The sequence below is a fragment of the Zea mays genome, chromosome 7, assembly GCF_902167145.1.
Source record: "Zea mays cultivar B73 chromosome 7, Zm-B73-REFERENCE-NAM-5.0, whole genome shotgun sequence".
Lineage (NCBI taxonomy): Eukaryota > Viridiplantae > Streptophyta > Magnoliopsida > Poales > Poaceae > Zea > Zea mays.
The window spans coordinates 2,213,936-2,226,425 of record NC_050102.1 but is presented as its reverse complement, the minus strand read 5'-3'; the positions used below and the strand labels follow the sequence as shown (position 1 = coordinate 2,226,425).

At 46.7% G+C, this 12,490-nt stretch overlaps 4 protein-coding genes across 5 annotated transcripts; 1 reads left to right on the top strand and 3 right to left on the bottom strand.

The window, feature by feature from the left end:
* Positions 1 to 2,397: 2,397 nt before the first annotated feature.
* On the bottom strand, positions 2,398 to 3,971 carry LOC100277753 (uncharacterized). Its single transcript, NM_001372524.1, has one exon. It carries the CDS (start codon positions 3,930 to 3,932, stop codon positions 2,514 to 2,516), a length of 1,419 nt encoding a protein of 472 aa, NP_001359453.1. The 5' UTR covers positions 3,933 to 3,971; the 3' UTR covers positions 2,398 to 2,513.
* Positions 3,972 to 4,426: 455 nt separating this feature from the next.
* On the top strand, positions 4,427 to 9,706 carry LOC541825 (protein kinase CK2 catalytic subunit CK2 alpha-3). The gene is made up of 10 exons (NM_001111506.2): positions 4,427 to 4,684; positions 6,231 to 6,360; positions 6,525 to 6,719; positions 7,067 to 7,224; positions 7,659 to 7,749; positions 7,868 to 7,933; positions 8,256 to 8,338; positions 8,440 to 8,503; positions 8,594 to 8,662; positions 9,287 to 9,706. Exons 1-10 carry the CDS (start codon positions 4,599 to 4,601, stop codon positions 9,341 to 9,343), a joined length of 999 nt encoding a protein of 332 aa, NP_001104976.2. The 5' UTR covers positions 4,427 to 4,598; the 3' UTR covers positions 9,344 to 9,706.
* Positions 9,707 to 9,769: 63 nt separating this feature from the next.
* LOC100275971 (uncharacterized) lies at positions 9,770 to 11,041 on the bottom strand. The gene is made up of 3 exons (NM_001348155.1): positions 10,864 to 11,041; positions 10,733 to 10,773; positions 9,770 to 10,124 (listed from the first exon to the last, which is right to left on the bottom strand). Exons 1-3 carry the CDS (start codon positions 10,934 to 10,936, stop codon positions 10,005 to 10,007), a joined length of 234 nt encoding a protein of 77 aa, NP_001335084.1. The 5' UTR covers positions 10,937 to 11,041; the 3' UTR covers positions 9,770 to 10,004.
* A 230-nt stretch (positions 11,042 to 11,271) lies between these two features.
* LOC103631888 (uncharacterized) lies at positions 11,272 to 12,433 on the bottom strand. 2 transcript variants are annotated; one of them, XM_008653724.2, is made up of 3 exons: positions 12,145 to 12,433; positions 11,661 to 12,039; positions 11,272 to 11,541 (listed from the first exon to the last, which is right to left on the bottom strand). In XM_008653724.2, the coding sequence occupies exons 1-3, from the start codon at positions 12,256 to 12,258 to the stop codon at positions 11,534 to 11,536; spliced, it is 501 nt and encodes a 166-aa protein (XP_008651946.1). In that variant the 5' UTR covers positions 12,259 to 12,433; the 3' UTR covers positions 11,272 to 11,533. The 2 variants fall into 2 exon arrangements, with proteins under 2 accessions (XP_008651946.1, XP_020396325.1); XM_020540736.1 differs by having other exon boundaries at positions 11,272 to 11,538; positions 12,145 to 12,432.
* Positions 12,434 to 12,490: the final 57 nt, after the last annotated feature.

Here is a 12,490-nt window from a genome sequence, read left to right as displayed (position 1 = left end):
TGCACATGATCACTTCTTCACCAGCTGTGGTTCATTCAACACTAAGCTTGGCAACGTTATCATTCTACTCAGCATTGCTAAACTTGTTATATATCCAATCACAATACTGAGTTCGATCAAGGACTTCATCCACAATAAAAACAAAAGCAGCAGCAGCAACTTGACAGGGACAGTGATTGGTGGAGGATTTGATCCTGTCGTTACTGCACTAGTAGTAATGGTAGTGCTCATGGCACTGGAGGTGCTGCAACTTTATCTTTATTTGTCATCTGATTGGGCTAAGGTAAAGCTTGCTCGCCGATCTATATATTTTTTCTCGAAACAAATAAGACAACGCTGGTCCATCTGGTCCATCTTCGGGGCAGACACTTGTTTTGGGATGTTTGGCCTCTTCATTTATCTTGGACTTGACAGGCATTGCAATAAGCTTCCCAAGATATTGGGATATTGGCAAAATAAGGTTGGGCAGCATGCGTTGCTAAAGGATCTGCATGGGCGATCATACATTGCCGACGTCATGGGAAGCATGTCTGGGTGTTTCTTTGGTAGGTGTCTTGAGTTCCATCCGTTGTTCTCAAGGGGGGTCGTAAGATCAGGCATCAAGAAGCCATACCACATCCAGTTGACGAGCGAAGTGAAGGTAGCAATTGCCAGAACTCTTAGAGCCAAAAGGGGTCACCTACCAAACGGATCATCCTCTTTGCAACGGATCAAACCGAGTTGGATTAGATGGGCATTTGATAAGGATTACCACACCAGAACTATGCTGATTTGGCATGTCGCGACTGAATACTGTGATATTGCAAGATCATCAGGCGGGGACGACGACGAAGAAGAAGAAGATGGTTCGGCTCCCAACCGTTCCATTGCCACAACGCTATCATGTTACTGCGCATATCTGATGGCGTTCGTCCCAGGGCTCCTGCCTGACGAAGAATTAGATACCAGGATCACTTTTCAGGAGGTGAGGCTCGAGGCGCAGGATATGTTGTCTAGAGACACTACGCTGCATGCAAAATACGCAAGGATGAAATATTACAGGGAGCAGCCGTCTGATCGCGAGCGGACTTTGATTAAAGGGATCCGGCTTGGAAGGAAGCTTCAAGTGATGGGAGATGGCATGCGCTGGAAGGTGCTAGCAGATTTCTGGACTGAGATGATACTGTTCGTAGCTCCATCACACAATGCGAAAGCTCATATCGAGCGCCTCGCAAGTGGAGGGGAGTTTCTGACCCATCTTTGGGCCTTGCTCTTCCACGCTGGCATTCTAGAAAGAAATAAAAAGGGTTGAGCTGAGCCTCGACTGGCTTGGTGCAGATGTGCTTGGCAGTTTATAGCCTCGACTGGTGTAATGGGACTCCTGCTTTATTGCATTGCATCACGAGATCGCAGAGGAATACGATGATGGGGTTTTTTGCCTATAGCATATGTTGTCATGCTTTGATTGCATTGCACCTCGACGATCTGTATTGATACGGCACTCAAGATATTTAATTTGCTATATTGAAGATTTATGTGCTTAGACTTTTATGATTCTTTTGAGAGTTTCTATGATTTATCTCTTCTTCTCTATTGTGAGCACTTGGAGCTACGTACGTTGGAGGTCTTTAGTTTGTAACAGTAAGATAAGATACGATTATTTTGTTTACAAAATAAAACAAACTAAGAGCATCTTCAATAATTATGTAAATTTAGCATCCTAAATTATAAATTTAAGAAGTTGTTAAAACACTTTAATGAGTTGAAAAAAAAATCTATGCTCCAATAATTCTCTATTTGTTGGCTGCTAATTTTTAAAGTTGTCCACGTCAACAAAAAAAAGTGAGTATGCTTTCTATTTTTAATTGAGCTAGCAGCAGAAATCAGTATCAACAACCTTCCTTGATGTATTGGGAGGTCGAAGCAGTCGATGGAATACCAGACAGTCACGGTGATGGCGTGAAGACATCACAGAAGGTGCTCTAATGAGTCTTTTGGCACAAGAGTTTGTCTAGTCATGACGACGAAGACGTCTGTACGCTAGAGATGGATTTGTGGTCAACGGGACAATGGAACGATGTGAAACGGTGGCCGAAGTATGGTTTTCGTGATGGATTTAGCATCAACGTTTATTTAGGGAGTCCTAACGAGGTTATTAAATGTAGAAATGAAATTGGGTTTTATATAGAGTTGTAAATTTAGGGATCTGATTTACATAACTGCTGGGGACGGACGGAACGCACCAAAATATGAGGGAGAGGAGGTTGTGGATGCGGGACGCTATTTTTTTTGAAAGAATGAGGAGGCTGTTGGAGTAAGAAAAACCACTATTCTTCACTAATATCTGTTTTGATTTAATTTACACGTTCCTTTGGAGTTGCTTAAAAAAATACCTAAACGTTCGTGTATCCGACTTGCATCATAAAAAAAGTAACAATAATATAATATCATGAGACTAAAAATAAATAGCTAAGAGACTAAAAATAAATAGCTAAGAGACTAAAAATATAATAGCATGAAAGAAATAGTAACATCTATGGAGATCCAATCTCTGAGACAGTACCTCCACCAAGGTGGAGCATGAAGAACTCCACCACGTCCATCTCGTAGGGCAGCCACGTCTGATTCCGATTAGCACCATATTCAGCCATGAAGATCGTCGCCTTGTTGTGCAAGTCGGGGATGGAGACTTCCTCCATGGCCTTGGTGTTAAGGTCGAGGATTAAGACGCCCCTGGCCCTGAACAGCGCGAGCAACGATCCATGGCTGAAGTTGCACCACCTCTCCAGCCGGTGCTTCAGATACCCGTCTACGTGTGGGAAAGGCACCGGCGCCACTGGTATGGTAAACAATGTGCGGGTCCACGCAGGGGTGGTGTCGCCTCCGCCTCCGCCTCCGGCTGCCTGAGTCCAAAGAATCACGTATATGAAGTACACGGAGGCGACCGCGAGCTCGCCGTCGCCGGTGACGTAGAGGAGTTGTTTGCCTCCGACACGGACGGGGATCCTTGTCAGGGAGACGCGTGCGGTGGCCACGTCCACGCTGAGCGTGTACGTGTGGTAGCCGCGTCTGTAGACTGAAGGCCGGTAGCGCAAACCGCCGTCGTCGACGCACAGCCAGTGCGCCGCGCCACGGTGGATGACCGCCGATCCGTCGCCCATCAGCGAGAAGGCGTTGCTGTCCAGGCATCCGGTGGGCTCGCTCCAGCTGCCCGTGGCGGCCGAGTACGAGTGCACGTACACGTCCACCACCCCTACCAGATAATGGAGATCTATTTGCTGGGTGATGACGAGCAGTTGTGAGAACTTGAAGCGCGCCGTCGCCGGCGGATGGTGCTGCGGCATATCGGCGGCCGTGACGATTGCGTAGCCGTTCAGTCTGCTACCGGCGAGGCTCCACTCCAGGGGTGGGAGGACGTGGCGGTAGCCGGTGACGGGGTTGCAGACGCCGAACAAGTGGCAGGCCTCCTCGTCAGGGGTGCGCGGGGCGAGCCGCACCAGCACGATGCCGCGGTGCGCGGCTAGGAGGTCGGCGTTGTCGAAGGCGGCGTCGTCGACGAGACGGCGGGCGCCCAGCGGCGAGCCCGGCGCCGGCAGGAAGGTCGGCGCGCACGACGACGCGCGCTGCTGCTGCTGCGCCGGCGGCGGCGGCGCCATCTGCGCCGGCATCAGCGACGTGTCGGGGCGATTGAACGGCGCGTCCTGCAGGAAGACGCCGAGCAGGCGCGCGCCGTGGCGGCCGTGACTGGGGAAGAGCTCGCGGAGGAAGGCCCGGTCTGTGAAGCGGCGGAGCCACCCGCGGCTTGTCACGGCGAACATGAAGAGGGACTTGACGTCGCCCACGCGGGAGAAGATCTCTTGTTGGAGGTGCTCCGGCAAATTCGAGATGCTAGAGACGACGCTTCTCTCTAGTCGACGACTCTTAGCAGCAGGCGTCGAGTCGTCGACCGCCATCGATGGATCGGATCGGGTGAATGAATGTCTGTGATCGATGGAGTAATTATACCTTATATGTGTATATATACACTCAATCAAACCAGCCCGAGGAAGACGCGAGATCGATCTGGCCGGATTATAAGCGGTTGAGGAGATCGAGGACGCGGATCGGATGAAAGGCAGCCCCGGAAGCGTTCGTATAACTGATTTCGCAAGAGATCGATATCTTGTTGGCCGGCCAGTTATCAGCCAGCCTGATCTCCGGCTCCCGTGCGGTGAGAGGACCCCAACCCCGCGGCCCACACGTCATCCACTCTAGCCACAGCATCTCACGTGCCGCCCCCCACCTCCACCCTTACCTCCCGGCATTTGGGTTACTGACGTGTGGGACCAGATCTAGGATGGACCCACACGTCAGTGACCCAACTGCAGAGGAAATAGCTGCAAAGGATCTCATCCCCCCACCTAGCACATCAACTCGGAGTCGGAGATTCCCCTCCCAGCCGTCGAAAGTCGAAACCCTAGCCCCGCCTCACCGCCGGCGGTGGTGGCAGCCTCAGCACCGGCACACAGCCCGCCGTACCTCTCCTCGTACGCTCCCTTCCGGTGTGCCGTCGCCCCCTCGACCGGTCCATCGTTCGTCGGCTCGGTAGCCGCCGGATCGGATCGGGATCGGCCGGCGCCATGTCCAAGGCCAGGGTCTACACCGACGTCAACGTGCTGCGCCCCAAGGAGTACTGGGACTACGAGGCGCTCACCGTTCAATGGGGGTCAGTGATCTCTTCCCCTCCCCTCCCTTCCGCTCCCTCGCCAGCTCGCGCGCTCTCCTCGCACGGCCTCGGCCATTGTCAATTTTGCCATTATCATTTGTGGGCTTCGCTAGTATGTTATCGGACCTACAAAACACAGATGTCCCATCAGTCATAGACAAGGGATGCATAATCACAGACAGCCAAAACTGAGAGTGGCAAAATAGCAAATTTCTCCTGCCCCCTTCGGTTTCGCCGTGGTATCCGTGCGGCGAAATCGCTTGGTCGGCTCGTAAGGTTGTGCTCGGCACCAGTAGTGTTCAGGTGGAGTTTCATGATGTGATTGTTCCCATTTTTAGCTCGCTCGGGTATAGTCATTTGTTTGGTGCACATGTTCTATAGCTTTGCTGGCGCAACTGGTTGGCCATGAGGTAGCTAGTTAGGCTGTTCACCTAATGACATAATAAGTGCTCATTAATCGCTCCTGCTAAACCTTCCTTTTTGTGATATACCTCGATATCACCACCATTAGGCCATGGATTACCGGTAATTATGAGCTAAAAAAATATTTGATTGCAATTTAATGGATGCCTCGCCACATGATTATGTTCTGAATGTAATTGTATTGCTTTCCTCAATTAGATTCGTCGAGGAGCTGGATTAGTTTAGTGGTTTTGCGAGGTGACATTTTCCTTAACTTGGCTTCTCAGTTTGTCGATTGATTCGGCAGGCATGTAAAACGTTGTTTGGACTGGTACTCAAGTTCTGTTGTCATTAACTTGGTTCAGGAGCGATATATGGTTATGTCCTATGTGTCATAACATACTACTGATTCATTTCATTGTGGTCTTGAATGCGAAACAACAATTCAAGGAAACAACTATGTCTATCTGTACAATCTTTCAACTCCTTTTCAGCTCCATCAACTGCTCAGTAGAGAGCTACATGCATTAAACAAAACCTACTTGATGCGTCGAATCTACTGCAATACCCATGGATTTTGGATTAGTAAATGTGCTTTGCTAAACGCTGATTTCAGATTGTAACCACTACTTGTTTTTTACCATGATCCTTGAGCTTCGCTGTTGTCTATTTGACTCGTGTACCAACACAATTGGCGTTGAGCTTGGCCTGGTTTATTATTGCTTTGATATTCATACGTACTTAACAGAACTGGAGTCTGAAATAGCTATATGTAGAATAGGTGTGGGGGTATGCAAAATATGCATGGAAATATCATACTTAGATGTCAAGTACTGGTGTCTTCTCTCCCTTCTGCATCTTCCAGGTCCCAGATGTGGAAGATAAACCCTGTGCCCGAACAAACTAAACTATTTTATTTTGTCACGTAGATTTTTAGCTTGGTGGACATTTCTGCCTCACGATGGTAGTTCTATTCCCGCTCTGCAATTTTCTTCTTCAAATCATTTTGTTATTACACGTAGTGCTTTGGACAGCCATGCTGTGGCTGACAACTTTAAACTTTTCTCTTTTAGTGTTGTGCAGTTATATTTTTCCCAACCCATTAAATTTGGGTTTCTGACAAGTACCATATCTCTTTTTTCAGTGAGCAGGATAACTATGAAGTTGTTAGGAAAGTTGGGAGAGGGAAATACAGTGAAGTCTTTGAGGGTATTAATGTTAACAATAATGAGAAATGCATCATTAAGATCCTCAAGCCTGTGAAGAAAAAGAAGGTAGACCATGAATCCTATTGTATGCAGTTTGCAACTTGTTATCCCCTGAACCTACTATTTTAGCGGTGACAGGCTACTGTTTTCTTTTCACACCTGTTTAAATTTCATAATTTCAGTGACAATTTTCATCTCAGTTTTAACATATGCTTCTTGTGCTGGTGCAGATCAAAAGAGAAATTAAAATTCTTCAGAATCTTTATGGAGGCCCTAACATTGTGAAGCTGCTTGATATTGTTAGAGATCAGCATTCAAAAACACCAAGCTTGATCTTTGAGTATGTCAACAACACAGATTTCAAAGTGTTGTACCCGACACTAACAGATTATGACATTCGATATTACATCTATGAGTTACTCAAGGTAAATTCTCATGTTGTTACTTCTGTGTAAGCAGCTAGAATGTATTATTCTGTAAAGAAGTCTTGGTATTGCTAACTCTTGCTTTGGACTAAAAAGGCTAGGTTGTTGCTGTTGGATTCTTGGCAATTTCAAAGCATTGATATGTATCAATTTTAAGTTCCGGTGTCCAGATAGGTTTCCGTCTGTGTATTTTGAAGGCATGTTAATTGTTTGCAAGGAAATGATAACTCCTGTGCATATGCCACTAAAATGACCACACCAAGTTACTGCTGAACAAGTCATCAACAAATTATTAAGGAACCTTAGTGAGTTTGACTTGCCTAACTGTTTTTGTTCTCTGGATACAGGCATTAGATTACTGCCATTCACAAGGTATTATGCACCGAGATGTGAAGCCCCACAATGTTATGATAGATCATGAGCTTCGGAAACTCCGGCTGATAGACTGGGGCCTTGCTGAATTCTATCATCCTGGCAAGGAATATAATGTCCGTGTTGCCTCCAGGTAGCTGCAGATATACTAGACTTTCATTGTTGGTTCACAGTTAATGACCTTTGAATTGTGGAATTCTGAAGTGGTAATTAGTGAAACTATAAAATGTTTTGTCACAATTTATATGTTTCTGCTTCTGCCCTTATTTTGGATCCAAATTTCAGTTGATCTGAACTCACATCTGTCATTTGTGGTTTGTTCATGTAGTTTGTTTATTCAGCAACCATATAAATTAAGAACATTCTGATAAATAGTATTTATGTTTTAACTGCACTATAGCCGCCTGACGTCACATATTAAGTTGACAGAATGAATGAATGCTTTTCTACAGTGAATCATATGGCTTACATCACATGTCTCTAGAACATAAATTTCCATGTTTTCTCTCTGGCAGCCCTCTTTCCCTCACTATTTTCTTTCCAAACATTTTTTCAACTGGAATTCAGGTACTTCAAGGGTCCTGAGCTTCTTGTTGACTTGCAAGATTATGATTACTCTCTGGACATGTGGAGTCTGGGCTGCATGTTTGCTGGAATGGTATTACCCACACGACTATTATACCTATTTGCTGTCATATCCCTTTTTTTAGTATTTCTTGTGATTCCTTATAGACATGACCAATATTAATCTATTTATCATATGCTGTTGGTTGCAGATTTTTCGTAAGGAGCCATTTTTTTACGGTCATGACAACCATGATCAACTTGTTAAGATAGCCAAGGTTGACATTCAGTCTATTTGTTCTTTGCAATGAACTAGTCAACTAGCTATGTTGTTTACATTTCCCATGTCATGTAGCCAGAGATTTCATTTCTGTCAAGTGCGATCTCATTAGCTTGCAGTCAGAAACGAACAGTTTGCATCCCTCTCGGAACTTATGCTCTGGACAAATTTAGTTTTTTATCTTTAGTAAGAGCTTTGCACATGTACTAGATGCTATGTTGTTGGCTACATATGCTGTTATTATACCGTGCATGACGTGAGACCATTTAGATCTATTAAATGCCTCTCTGTTAGTTATTGCTACATCCATTTATTATCAGGTACTTGGAACAGATGGGCTGAATGTCTATTTGAACAAGTACAGAATTGAGCTTGACCCTCAGCTCGAAGCCCTTGTTGGAAGGTAAAGTATGCCGCTGCTCAACAGACTTTTTGATGGAAGATCTGCAATCATTTTTGTGGATTGCATTTACACTCTTTTTTTTTTGCCTTTTTGGGATGCAGGCATAGCAGGAAACCCTGGACAAAGTTTATTAATGCAGACAACCAACACCTAGTGTCTCATGAGGTGTTTGCTAGTGCCACTGCATTTTAAATAGACCTAACTACCAATTGGTAGTGCTTAACTCTAACAGGATTCCTTTGTATATATCTGTAGGCCATAGATTTCCTCGACAAGCTTTTGCGTTATGATCATCAGGACAGGCTTACTGCACGTGAAGCTATGGTAAGTTTCCCTGTGCTTAATTTTGGTGGCATGTAATTTGGCAGCGCAAAGTACACTGGCTTTTCTCACTATTGCTAAATATTTGGCGTAAAGTATACTCCTAGATTTTACTAGTGGGTATCTCTATCTCTGAAAAAAAGGTAACTCGAGTCACCATATCCTGATTGTTGTGCATGCTGTTCTGTTTAAGCAACGTTTCAGAAGTAGAGTTTTTTTTTTAATAAAAAAATCTATGATGAAAGGTTTTAGATTGTACTTATTTGGAGGTCTAGATTGCAATGCCTTGCCTTAGGCCCCGTTTGGTTTGAGGGACTAAAGATTAGTCCCTCCATTTTAGTCTCATTTAGTTCCTAAATTACCAAACGGTAGGACTAAAACATGGACTAAACTGCTTTAGTCCCTAATCCCTCAAGATGTGGCTAAAAGGGACTAAACTATATTAATTCTATATTTGCCACTCATTTAGTTCAATTGTACTAATAGCATGTGAATGTTAAAGGCCATTTTAGTCCCTATAACCAAACATGTTATGGACTAAACTTTAGTCCCCTAACTAAACTTTAGTCCTTAGACTAAAGAAACCAAACATGACCTTATTCTCTTGACGCTTTTATATTCTTGCAGACACACCCATACTTCCAACAAGTGAGGGCTGCAGAGAACAGCAGGACGCGGGCATGAGAGGCCAAAGACCAAAGAGGCAAAGACTGGTGCTAACCGTGGATCAGATCATCTGCTCTTGGTGGAGCCATGCTCTTACCAGTGATGAATAGTGGTTTGGGGGTTTACTTGGCAAAAACAAACAGTAGCTATGGCGCCTGTTGTACCCTTAACCGCGTCGAGACGTGACTGAATTACTCAGGTCATCGGCTTGTGGGACGTGATTGCGAACGAGATTATTCATGTAAGATGTTTGTCATAAAAGGTCGTCGTTGGCTGATTGTGCTGTTTGTATTGTTGAGCTAGTAAAGAATATCCAAAATTTGTTTGGACTTCATCGAGCTCTCCAGGTTTATTTTCTCGTAATCTCTATGGAAATTACCGTTACTAGAGATAAATGGCATCCTTGCAATGTCCCAAATTCTCACCGAAGAACACAAGGAAAAGAGAAGAAAATATTGAGCAAGCACAGCACAGGCAGGCAGCATGAATCCACACAGAACCAATGGTTTTTAGCACAGCAGGCTGACAGCCAAGGGTTACAGTACATAATCAGACGGGGCAACACGAACGAAGCAGCCGCATCAGCAGCAGCCTAGAACCCATTAATTGACACACAGCGTATATATATATATGTAGTACTTGTCTTTTAGCTGAGCAGAGCATATGCTTCTGCTGCTTACTAGTTCTTGAGGTGGGGGAAGCACTGGTAGAGGTCGTTCTTGGGATGCCTCGCCTCCGCATGTTCTTTGCACTTGGCCTCGGAGGTGGTGCAGATGAAGGTCTGCATGCAGATCTTGCACTGCATTCAGATGGAATTATCAAAAGGTTAGTGCATTTTTGGCCAATGGGAGGCATCAACCTCTGTGCTCGGCGGTTAATGCTTAATTGAAAAGGTAGTAGTACTCTTGAATTACACTGCTAACTAGAGCTTTTGTAGGTACATACATACGGCAATGACTGCTATACAAGCAGTTCTTCGGCAATGACTGCTATACAAGCAGTTCTTCTGTTCAAGCGTGTAAGCAAACCATCTGATACATTAGATCGTGATACAACCGTAGATCATATCTAACACTTAAACACTTCCACCACCAGCTCAATAATTTTTATAAAAAAAACCTAACAAACCATAGTTGTATCTATGGATCAGATGTTGCATGTGTAACAGAAGAACTGTCGTTGCCCATACATATATAAAGCAGTATAAGGTTTGATTTGGTGATTCGGGATCCACCACCAAATCAACCCTAAAACTAGAGGCATAGCCATGGTTGACAATTAGGGTTCGAGAATCGCGCCGTGGCTGGATCTGCCGAATCCAGACGGAGTAGCCTGAAACCCAAGCGAATCTGGGAAAACCCCCAAAATCTCGACAGGAACACAGGGCAAGCAAGAGGAGGAAGATACCTGGATGTTCATGGCCTTCTTGTTGGCCTCCAGCTGGCTGCCTGCAAGCAAATACAGAGCGGAAATACGAGACGGTGAGCAAAGGGCGGCGGCTGGGGCGGGCGGGGGACATGCATCGGTCGGGTACTTGCCTTTGCCGCCCTTGTTCTTCTCGGCGTTCCTCTCGCGCGCCATCTTGGACTTCTGGGCGTTGCCGCCGCCCATGGCCGCTGAATCCTGCGATGGAAGAGGCGAAGATAGAGACGAGAGGAGCGGGGGCGTGGTAGTGCGGGCGGCGGACCGACGCCAGCCAACGCGTCCCTTTTATTTATGCAACAAGTCCTTCGTCCCTTACTTTTAATTATTAGAAAAAAAATCGCATTTGGATTGGATATGGATGGACACACGAGGGCCCAAAGAAAAGAAAAAGAAAAAGGAGGGGGCGGGGCAGGTGGGCGTTGGGCGTTTTGCCGATTAACGAATGCGGCCCAGGCCGTAACAAATGCGGCGGCCCACGGATCTGTCTCCTCACAGCCAGGCTGACCAAGCCAACAATGCAGTCATGATGAACTCGTGATTAATAAATTAGTTAGTTCCACATATATATATATATATATATTTATATCAAAAAAACGTCCATGCATAGTGATGTTGGATGGCGACAATGTACGTGGCTGTACTAAAATACACAGAAGACAGTGACATCTTGACTCTTGAGCATGCATGCATCGCATAGTATCATCGTCACGCGAGCGAATCCGTACGTTCTTTCCTGGGGGATATGGAGCGAGCACGTACATACTGCAGTTCGTCTCCTCCAGTTCAGTCTGCTGATCGACGCGACGGCGTACAGAGAGAGAGAGAGAGGGGAATCCCGTGAGCTAGCTGAATGCGTGTGTTTAATTTAAATCAATCAATCAATGACGATTCTATTGCATTGGTAACAGACCTTCAGGTGGGGTGGCAACCCATCTGAGCTGCAGGTGGATGACGCCGGAGTCGACGTTCCGGAGCCTGAGGAGGAGGTCCTGCACGACGTGGCCCTTGTCCCAGATGATGTGGCTCTCGTCGGCGAGGCAGCTTCCCGTGCCGCCGGGGCGGACGGTGCGGACGACGGTGCCGCTGCGGATGTCCTCCAGGTCCATCTGCACGATCTGCGCCAGCGCCTCCACGTCGAACTCCGCGTCCCCCATCATGTCGTCCTTGCTGAACGTGTCCTTGTCGAAGACCTCTAGCTTGATGGGCGCCGACGCGTCCATGACGGCCAAGGTGAGGTCCTCGTTCCACAACGGGTTCACCGTCTTCTTCATCACGCTCGTCTTCAGTTTCTGGACGGGTCACCGCACCGGACGAGACGATGCATATATATGGTGACGACGACGACAAACCAAGAAGCACAGCACAGGCAAGAACGAATCAGAGCAGCAGCTAACCTGTCCATCCAGGCTGAGCACGACGTAGGGGTCGCTGCCCTTGGCGTCGCAGCTGACGAGGTCGATCCCGCGCAGGACGCGCACGCACAGGAAGCCTCCTGGCAGCGAAGACATCACCTGCTCTGCCTCGCTCAAGTCTCCACCTCTTCTTCTTCAATTATTCACCACCCAAGGCGATCCACGACCTGCCTGCCGCTGCTCTTGTCAGCGCAGAGCACGCACCTAGTCCGTTCTCTGTGATTCTTCAGTTGCTGCTTGTGGCCATGCATGCATGGCTTATTGGCGGCCGGTCTTTTGTTGACGACGGTCTCGACGACATCTGGCGGAGCCCTGGCCTCTGGCTATA

Coding starts and splice junctions, on each gene's coding strand:
- LOC100277753 (NM_001372524.1), bottom strand. CDS start 3,932: ATGGCGGTCGACGACTCGACGCCTGCTGCTAAGAGTCGTCGACTAGAG.
- LOC541825 (NM_001111506.2), top strand. CDS start 4,599: ATGTCCAAGGCCAGGGTCTACACCGACGTCAACGTGCTGCGCCCCAAG. Junction 7,225..7,658: donor AATGTCCGTGTTGCCTCCAG/GTAGCTGCAGAT, acceptor ACTGGAATTCAG/GTACTTCAAGGGTCCTGAGC. Junction 7,934..8,255: donor AACTTGTTAAGATAGCCAAG/GTTGACATTCAG, acceptor ATTTATTATCAG/GTACTTGGAACAGATGGGCT.
- LOC100275971 (NM_001348155.1), bottom strand. CDS start 10,936: ATGGGCGGCGGCAACGCCCAGAAGTCCAAGATGGCGCGCGAGAGGAAC. Junction 10,774..10,863: donor GAAGAACAAGGGCGGCAAAG/GCAAGTACCCGA, acceptor ATTTGCTTGCAG/GCAGCCAGCTGGAGGCCAAC. Junction 10,125..10,732: donor AGAAGGCCATGAACATCCAG/GTATCTTCCTCC, acceptor ATCTGAATGCAG/TGCAAGATCTGCATGCAGAC.
- LOC103631888 (XM_008653724.2), bottom strand. CDS start 12,258: ATGTCTTCGCTGCCAGGAGGCTTCCTGTGCGTGCGCGTCCTGCGCGGG. Junction 12,040..12,144: donor TGCTCAGCCTGGATGGACAG/GTTAGCTGCTGC, acceptor TGACCCGTCCAG/AAACTGAAGACGAGCGTGAT.